This window comes from Galleria mellonella, unplaced genomic scaffold, assembly GCF_026898425.1.
Source record: "Galleria mellonella isolate WM207_F2 unplaced genomic scaffold, CSIRO_AGI_GalMel_v1 utg424, whole genome shotgun sequence".
Lineage (NCBI taxonomy): Eukaryota > Metazoa > Arthropoda > Insecta > Lepidoptera > Pyralidae > Galleria > Galleria mellonella.
The window spans coordinates 2,786,630-2,796,889 of NW_026442097.1; the positions used below are offsets into that span (position 1 = coordinate 2,786,630).

A 10,260-nucleotide genomic window follows, 5' to 3' on the forward strand; every position below is an offset into this window, starting at 1 on the left:
ATAGCAAATGAAAAAAAGTTTACCATACTAATTGGTTAAAAAAAATAAACACTTAAACGTCGCCAGTACGAGATTCAAAATTCAAATGTGGAACACGGAAGCCGTCTCATGCGGAAGTTTTCGTTCCTTTGCCAGCACACGCCACACGCAGCTGGAGTCTTATTGATAAAATATGAAAAAGTTCAACAAAAAGTCAAAGAAATAAACTTGTAACTATTGTGGATGGAAGGAAGACAGGCTAGACTATTGCAAATTGATTTCTAAGTGTTCCGTCGCCACCCAGCATGGGAACGAATTTCTCAAGTGGTTCAGACGCATCGTTATTGATTGAGTAAAAAAAAAGTTAACATGCACGGCTGATGCTTTCAGATGTGCAATAAACTTCTTATCGATGTTTCAATAAATGATGTTCGTTATATTTTTAAATGCGTTTCGAACGAGATTCTAAATTTGAATTTTTTCGTCATTTCATGTCAACTTTTATGGCCAATTCTAAATCGATTTAGATATTTTTTTTTACAATCGATAGGGTTAACTTGTCTTGGTCCTGTATTAATTTTATAACAATTGAAGTTGCTATTTTTTGTGGAGCAAAAAAGGTCTTTTACGAATCAAAAATTACAATTACACCCCGATTCTGTATTTTAAATTTAAATATTTTTAATGTAAATGTACCTATGAAATATGGTATTCAGCTAGTTTGATAATCTTACTGATGTAATAAAAATGTAACTAAATGGTGTCTGTATAAGATATTTAAGAAAAAATACGAGGTTTTTAATAAAACCTATAGATATCAAAACAATTTTTAAAATTTTATGTCAGTCTGTCTATATGTTTGTTCTGGCATTAGGTAGATACTACTGCACCAAATTGGATACGGTTACAGTTCCTGAAAGTCTCAAAATTCGATTGATACTCGTACAGTATTTAGAGTTAATCATTTCTTTGGGTTTTCTATTTCTGAAAACCACGCGAAAGAAGTAATGAGCAAAAAGCTGAACATTTGGCTTTAATATTATATTTTGTTATTAATATTTTAGATATGATTATATGCTATATATTAGAAAGAAAGAAAAAAAATTATTCAAGTAATCATAGATTTAAACATTTTTGAAAAGTCATTTTTTCATTACCCCCCATTCGGAACGCAATTTCAGCCAAGAAGAACGGGCAAGATATTCAGCTTTTGCTTTTTTCAAAAAGTTTAAGCTATTGATATACAATAATTAAAAAAAAAAATTAATCAGGTACCTAGCATTAGGATGTACATAGGTATAGAATAGAAACATTACCCTTATAATGAACATCTAAAATACTATTCGAGTCATTGATGTCGCATCAATATATATTAAATGTTCATAAAATATCGACTTTATTAGTAGATAATAAATAATCATGCACGTCTCTTTATGGAGCGATCATTTATCGGGTGAATGATTCGCGTTCATAGTTTGTACTTACATTAGTCAAAAATTAACATCCTATTCGTAACAAGTCACTCCGAGAGGGAAATTAGAATCGTACGTCTTAATCACGCCGCCATTAAGACCATAGACAATGGACGTGACTCGAAAGTGTTCAGTATACTTTTTAACTGTCAGTGTCAATAACGTCCCCCTTTTAAATTTAGAACCACTTCAGCGACTAATCAGATCTGTAAAGTCGGCATTTTTGGTGCTGCCGCTTTTTTTTTAAATTGAGCGGCGATTTTCTGAGCTTCGGTACTCTTTGTGGCGAGGGCTATAATGAAAATACAGATAAAAAAGCACACACACACAGCATGGGAAAATATTTAATTAGACAATAGCTTATTTGTGTTTGTCTTGTGTTAATGTACTCCTTTTGAAAGGTTGGGTGCGTACAATTAGCACCTACGGACTACTGGTTCCCGAACGGTGCCTTTCCATTTTTTATGATAAGTCAATCTTGGATTCATGGAATAATTAGTCGTTTAAAAACCGATTGAGTCATTTGTCCGCTTATTGTTGATTCGTAATGAAATAATGTATTTTTAACTTACTTATTACTTGCAATTCGTTATTCCTTTTTAAACAACATTTTTGCTAGTGTCGAGTTCAGATTTTTTTTTAAATAAAAACAACCTATGTCATTTGTTGATGTAGCTTTGTTAAAGTGATAAATCGGTTAAGTATTTAAGTATATTAATTACTAGCAATACTATTAAGTTTATTCATTACAGAGAAACAATCATGTCTTTTTATAACATTATTTTTATAGCATAGATAAACAAAACAGTCTGTGAATTAAAATGGAATGATAAAATTTCATGCGCTATTTACAGTTTACGGAGGGCATAGCGTGGTCTAATCATCGTTTCTACTTCTTGTACACAGTTTTATTTTTTAATTTAGCAAAGCACCTATTGTCCAGGCAGAATGGCTCATGTTCGTAGCTTGTCCGAAAGAACAAATGTGAATAAAAAAAAACTTATTTTTAAAGAGTAGTCTGTGTCAAGATTTATTATAAAAATTCAGTAGTATATAATGACATCGAGTGTTTTAAGTAGCTAATGTCTAGACAGCAGTAATTAAGATAATACAAGTTAAATTGAAAAGCAACGCCGCTTCAAGTACCTACAATACTTACAACCCTTTAAGTAATGCTTTTATGTAAAGATAAGTGATAATCGGTCCTCACAAACCAAAGATATTGAACGTTCTTGTTCTTAGAAACGTGCTGTAAACTATTTTTAGTATCTATGCCATTATAATAATATTGTCTATGGGCTTTATATTTTTATATTCTATTATTTTTGGCGGGATTTCAGAGGGTTGCCATATTAAATAGTAATATGGCCACTCCATTACCCTTGTATGACTATTTTCATATTTATTTAAGTAATATTTTAATTTTTTTATTTTATATATAAAAATATGTCAACACTATCATACATATTGGTTTGCTGAAAGAGAACTCTTACAGAGTTAATTTTGCCCGTTGTACATCTTTATTATTTATATATATTATAATAATGTAATTTTTGTGTACAATAAAGTACAAGTACATAAATAAATAAACATAAAAAAATATAATTTTATTAATGTTAAATTTAATAATACAATTTGAATATTCCTGGCCATTTATGATTACGTTTTCGTTTATTTTTCGAATTTGATAACACTATTTTTAATTGAATATTTATAGTTTTACGGCTTTGGATTCAAAGTGATCACTTAGCACTTTAATAGTAGTTAATTTGATGATACTTACTTTTATTTTGTTTCCACAGAATCCCTGAGTCCACAGTCGGAACAAATGACAAATAATGGTTCAGCACCTGATCCCAATATAAGGTAAGTAATTTTATTTCTTAAAATTCAACATTTTAGACAAAAATATTCAATATTGAAAATTATTTTAAAATGTTTTTAGCTGTAACAGCTAAACGACTGGTGTTTTTTTTTGGTGTCTAATTATAAAAATAAAACTTTTTTATTTTATTTTCATGAGACATTAATGATTATGTATTTAATCTTAATAATAAACGTAACCCTATGTTTACATTTTTTTTAAAATATATCTTTTTTTTTTTATAAACAATCACACATTTTATTATCTATCTATAATATAGTTATAGTTTATTATTACAGATTATTACGACGTGATTTCCTGTAATAATTAAAATCGGGTATTTTATTTTTTATTAAGGAAAAGCCAACAGTTAAAAAAATCATTTACAGGTTTTCACAAATAAAAACAAGATTTAATTAAATTAAACTTAAAGTGATCGATAGATATATTGTAGGAAGGCAGTTATTTAATATATGTATGTAGGTACTATTTACCTGTGATCGCGTCGCGTTAAGTTCTGATCGTGAATTTAAAATAAGAATGTATTTTTTTTTTAAACTTAATGTTTGAGCTCTATTGATATGCCGCATACCAATAGAGCTCAAACAGTTATAAATTAAAAAATAAATATATTTTTTATTAAGTAATGAATATACAGTTTTTCAAATTGTTCATAGGAGATACCGCACTGCGTTCACACGAGAGCAGCTCGCGAGGCTCGAGAAGGAATTTATGAAGGAGAACTACGTGTCGCGGCCCAGACGCTGCGAACTGGCCGCACAGTTACAACTGCCAGAATCGACAATAAAGGTATATATTTATTGTTTTTTTTTTTAATAAGATATAATAATTAATTAAATATTAAAAAGGTCTATTTTAATGTTGAAACTAGTATGAGACAAGCGAGGAAGTAAAATATCGTAATAACCAATGGAATTCAAGATTAAAATAAATAGGTGTATATAATAAATCGTTCGGCAAAAAAACATATGTACAGACAACCACAAATGCACGCATGCATGCGCACACGAACACACACACACACACACACACACACACACACACACACACACACACACACACACACACACACGCACACACACGCACACACACGCACACGCACACGCAGACGCACGCACACGCACACACACGCATACGCACGCACACGCACACACACACAACAGCGCGCGCGCGTGCGCGCACACACGCACATGCACACAGATTCACATTTACGCGCAAGTACACTGCCTGTAATACTACAATAAATAAATATGACTAGAAACAATAGGTTAATTAAATTACAACATAGCACACGTATTACATTACAATGACCACGTATAATCGTCCTACGCATCAACAACTCGACGATATGTCAACGGCTGATTAGCATACACTGAAAGTCTTCAGTTTCACACATCCGCCCACACCGCGACCCGATTGTTTCGACCTCAAAACAATTATAGTAATGTAGCAAAGTATTTTCGTAACGTGACCATCGAGTGACGCGACCATAACAATTCTTACACAGTCATAATAAGTGATGTGGCGTTCGTAATAAGCACTTTACATTACTTATGTATTTTTATTTATTTATTTATTGCCAACATTACAAAAAAAATGTCTGATACAAAAAGCGGATATACTATATAGCGTTCTCTGCCAGTCAAGCTTTGGCAAAACATGTAAATATGCGGGGAAAAAATTGAAAATTGTTGCAGAAAAACAATTACTTCATATTACTAATATAATATTTTTAAAAGTAGACTTAAAGAGCATTCTCTATCCATGTGAATATATTTTATTTATTTGTATATGTTCCGGAGGGAGACTTTGTACAAAAGTCGTTTGCTTGTATACCTCTGTCCCATTCGTGTTTCAACCGTAAAGCAGTTGTATTTGCATGGCTGTGTTTCGGTTTGAAGGGTGGGATATGGCGTGAATTTACAGTGTACAGAGGAATAACATCTGAGTCCTCAGGATTGGCAACGCATGGGGGGTATCATGGGCGAAACAATATACTCTGTTATGTCCATGGTACTGCTCATGTCTATAGGCGACGGTTACCACTTTCCATCAGGTGGGCCGTCAGCTTGTTTGCCATTCTAAGTTGTATAAAAAAAAGTATATGTCTGTATGTGTAAGTATAAAATTATGTTTATGTATGTATATAGTTCAACATGATAAAAAATTTTATGTGTGAATTAATCGTAGTCTGCTTTACTTTAAACTTTATATCCTGTATAGTTACATATTTTTATCAAACCACTTCTTAAAGGGGGTGAGTTTTTTTTTTAACTATTTCATCTCTACTTATAATCAGAATTGTTGAACAAAATCAAATTTAATGCGAGCGAAACCGCGTTTAAAAGCTAGTAATTAATGTATAAGAGCAGCATTAAATATTTGAAATATTAACAATATTGTAAGAAGACAGTAATAAAGACGACAAAAAGCTATAAAACAAAATTATCCAGTCATTACATTATTACAGCGGAAAGTAACACGTAGAAATCCATAGACAAAGAAGCTTACGTATTTTTTTTTAATTATTATTGAATAGGTGCTTAGTTTATAAGGTACTAAGAGTGCTTAATACTAAAGACATTTCCTGGTACCTATCTATAGGTACTTCAGTCCACTGAAAGTAAAAATTCTTAAAAAGGTGTAACCTGTTATCAATTTTTATTGTCATTATACAGGCATTATTCTTAGTCTATGCCACTATCTTATCCTATAGAAAAATAAAAAAAAAATTATGCCCTTCGATTAATAGCCTGTTTTCAGTATTTACGTCAGATTTGACGAATGGATTTTAAATGCATATTTACACTTAATACCTATTTTTCAGAAAGTTAACGGGCTAGCATATTAATTTATTTAAGAAAAACAATTTTTTTTTTATTATGAACAAATGAGGCAGCGGGCTTTGAAAACTAATATAGGTCTTCGATATTGACTCGCTAAATGAATACGACTCAGCGGTATGATACTTCAATTAGATATACAATAATTTCCATCACGAACACTTTATAACTGGACGCTAATTTGCAAGAATCACGCGACAAATATGTGAACATAGACAAAGGGGTTGTTCCAAATTTAAAAATTAAGTGTCTTTTAAAAAGAAACAACATAGACTAAGAATTGTATTCTTATTCTACTGGCAGCAATGATGCGTTCAAGTATTTAATTCGTGAATGTATTCCTTATTATTTTTACAATTTTATCAAGAATTTAATTATTTATAATAGATTTTTTACAGCCTAAATAAAATATGCTGTATTTGAGAAGTGCTTGAGTGAATTCTTTATCTAATGGAATGCGAATACCAATTTAAAATTCATGATTCGCGCGCCAGCTGTCCGGTCATAATCTCAATTATCACTTCGAATTAAAATGAAAAGAAACACAACGGCATAGATAAAAAAAGCGACACGTGTTTTTATGGGTCCATTCGGTTTTTACATTCACGTTAATTTGTCGATGTATTAATAAAGGGTGCCGGCCGAATTATTCAGTAGCTGTGGAATGCTAATGAACATTAATGTCGAAAGAACGGAACGCTCACAACGCTTTGGCGGCCATCATTAGTGGGCGAGTGCATGAAAATAGGTACTTCATTGGTTCACTGGCTTATAGGGTTGACCCTACATATTGTTTTGTATGTTAATTTAAAATGTATATGTATACGATTAGGTAAGTTAAAATATTTTCAAAGATAAATTTTGTATTTTTCTACCTTTTAATTATAACTCTTAGATACAGTTTCGTGATATTTTATTTATGTCCGTATCTAGAAATAACGTTTTTTCTCACTAATAAATACAACGTAGTGGCAACCCTAATATCGGAGCATCTGTTTTATGGTGCGATTATACCAATTAAAACTATTAAACCGCCGCTACCATTTGATAAGCAATAAAACTGAGAATTTTTTCGGTATGTTTGTTTATTGTGATGAATCTTTATAGTGGTATCAATAAACACCCGATAACATATACTAATAAAATTTTCTAATTCCATGTGACAGACTCGGACGATATCTTTCGCAGTCTATTTGAATTTTAAATTACAGTTAGATTAGTTTATAGGTACTGCTTTTGAAAAATGCATAAAAATATATATTTGACATTTAAAAAAGGAACATATTTTTAAAACACGGCACTTTTCGAAGATTTCTTTGCGTCTTTAAAAAATTTAATAATGTCTATGGTACGAAAGGAAGTTGCTTGTTTTTGCAAAATTCCCGCCAATTAACACGTCGTTCGAGCACACAATGGCGGGTTTTGTGAATCTGTTTGCACACTTTGTTGCGCTTAGTTCAGCGAGGCATCCATTATGCGTTTAACGATTTTCGATGGCTTTAAACGCTTCGCACTGTGTACACTACTGAATATTTTATGATAGTACACAGTTACATTAGAAAATATGCAATTAATTAGCAATGGAGTGCGAAGGCGGCTATTAGACGCTCTCTTTATCTATTAATGTTTATACATTTCTACGTATTATCTGCATAGAGTGTTTAAAAACACTTTATTATAAAGCTATAAAATATATTAAATCAATTACCGAATATGTGTAAGCGCATCATTTCAGAATTGTTACATTAACTTGGCTAATTCTTTTCTGTTGTGTTTGTAATTGTCAGAATAGGGTTTGTATTATCATAAATGTTTAAAAAATAGTACCGAAATGTAAAAAAAATTGGATTAAGATTTGGTCTTATTTTCTTTATTAGTATAGAAGCGTTCGAAGAGGGTGCGGCAGCTAGTTTTTAAAAAATATATGTTTTTATTATCCATTATTTTAATAGAATTTGCTAATTCTTGTTGTGAATGATAGGATTTGTTTCCTTGCTTGTCTCATATAATGATTGGTTATATGTTGTGATTAAAGCAGCCGTTTTTTTTTTTTTTGCAGAGCTAAGCTTAACATGTGAATTAAAATGACATAGATACAGGATTCCACTTTCTAAATTCGAATATTCTAAATCTAATGTGTTTACGAAAATTTGTCCTTTATCTGTGCATTTTATCAGTTTTAATATGAGAATAGTGATATTATTAGTAAATATTAATTTGGTCACGTTTTGTTATGGATTAAAAATTTAAAATCATATTATAGTCTAAGATCCCACCATTAATTTCTGTAGGTATAAAAATTTTGCTTATAATTATTTGTTTTTTTTTGTCTACAGGTGTGGTTTCAAAATCGTAGAATGAAAGACAAACGCCAGCGTATTGCCGTTGCTTGGCCTTACGCGGCTGTCTATAGTGATCCAGCCTTCGCAGCCTCTATACTCCAGGCTGCTGCATCCTCAGTTGGACTTCCATATGGGTATCCATCACCGGCCCTAATTCCCCCTTTCCACAATCCCCAGCTTTTACCCGCGGGGTACCCTTACCCATATCCCCCATACCCACGATACCCATACATTCCTCCAACCCCTCCATCCCCCGTTAACGCTGAAACATCATCCCTAAGGCCTACATATCCTAATTTCAATATGAACGTTGACAAATAAATTTATAATTTTAAATTTTGTATGTATGTAAATATGGTTTAATATTAGATGTTATTGTTTAGTAATTTATTGAATGCTGGTCATAATATCGATAATGCTTTATACAAAAAAAAAAAAAAAATTGTTGCTCTAAATTCAAAAATAGAATGTTATTCCATGTTTACAAAGTTAAATGTCAGTGGGACGTCGATAAGGCAAATAACTTGAACAAAACCATAGATAATAAAACTTGTATAGTAGCGATTTTTGTATGAAAAATTTACAGCAGCTTATGTGGTTCAAAAAATAGTCATCCAATAATACATAGATATCAGAGTATCAAGACACACCTATACCTCATCTATGGCAATGTACTAGGGCATAGGAATTGCGAGAGGCACAATATCTTCTATGATGTATATGGCTATACATGGCGGTTACCACTTCCATCAGGCGGTCTTTAAGCTCTTTTATTTTTAAAATAATCTTTTTCTTTTTTAAATATGTAGATAGGTAAAAAAATCTTTTTATTTAATAATTCTATTTAAATAGATAGCAAATTCTAGAATACCGCCGCTAAATTGCGCGTCTTTATATATCAAAAGTTTCAGGATCTTGGTTATTATATCGGCCTCCTTATATCGACTCTTAGATGGGGGAGGTCTTTCATTAGTTATGTGTCAAATCGTTAAAAATGTATATCCGCGGATATAAAAGGATAATTAGTAATTAGATCCGCGGATACGGATATAGATACGGATCTTTACCTTTTTACTCAGATAGTTTTTTTTACTGAATGATAATAAAATGTTACCCCCATCTCTTCGCTATCAATATCAACATTTAAGGGACATTAGTGAAGGATGGTAGGTTTTTTTTTTTTAATTTAGTATAATACGGAACAGCATGTATTAAATTTGTATATTCACAATACTATTTAGAATTAAAACAATATTCACAAGAATTTTAAGTTGAGCTCCTTGCAATCTATTCTCCATCTATCTCTGCTCACAGCTTCACGAGAGTTTCACATATGTGATGACATTTGACGAGGTAAAAGATCCGTCCAAGAACCGCCAAAAAATAGCAGATAAGAATACAGATCTTTTTCTTTCACGGATATCCCCAGATACGGAGACGGATATTTGGCACATCACTAGTCTCTATTATGTCATATATATTTAACATATTTGCGAAAGCCTTATGCGTATCCAAATTGACCAATGACTTAGAAGATGGTCTCTCTCCTTGTGTCCGTCTTTTCAAACGTTGCACCCTTATATTGACCTAATTTTGAAATTCACACAATAAAAGTAAAAAAAGGTTCCATCTTATAAATAAGGCGTTTCACACACTGACCGCGTTTTATATATAAACCGCGCACCGCTACCACAAGCAGTAGACTGCGGGATGTGGTCAGTGTGTGAATCGCCTAAGTA

The 10,260-nt window shown here is 31.7% G+C and overlaps 1 protein-coding gene across 4 annotated transcripts in view; it reads left to right on the forward strand.

Moving 5' to 3' along the window:
* The window catches only part of LOC113519284 (segmentation protein even-skipped-like), a 30,122-nt gene extending 20,204 nt beyond the window's left edge, over positions 1–9,918 (forward strand). For all 4 annotated transcript variants that reach the window (XM_031914539.2, XM_031914538.2, XM_031914537.2 and 1 more), the window contains 3 exons: positions 3,254–3,317; positions 3,993–4,125; positions 8,516–9,918. In XM_031914539.2, coding sequence (XP_031770399.1) covers positions 3,254–3,317; positions 3,993–4,125; positions 8,516–8,842 — 524 coding nt within the window. In that variant the 3' untranslated portion in view covers positions 8,843–9,918. The remainder of the gene's footprint in view (positions 1–3,253; positions 3,318–3,992; positions 4,126–8,515) is intronic.
* Positions 9,919–10,260: the final 342 nt, after the last annotated feature.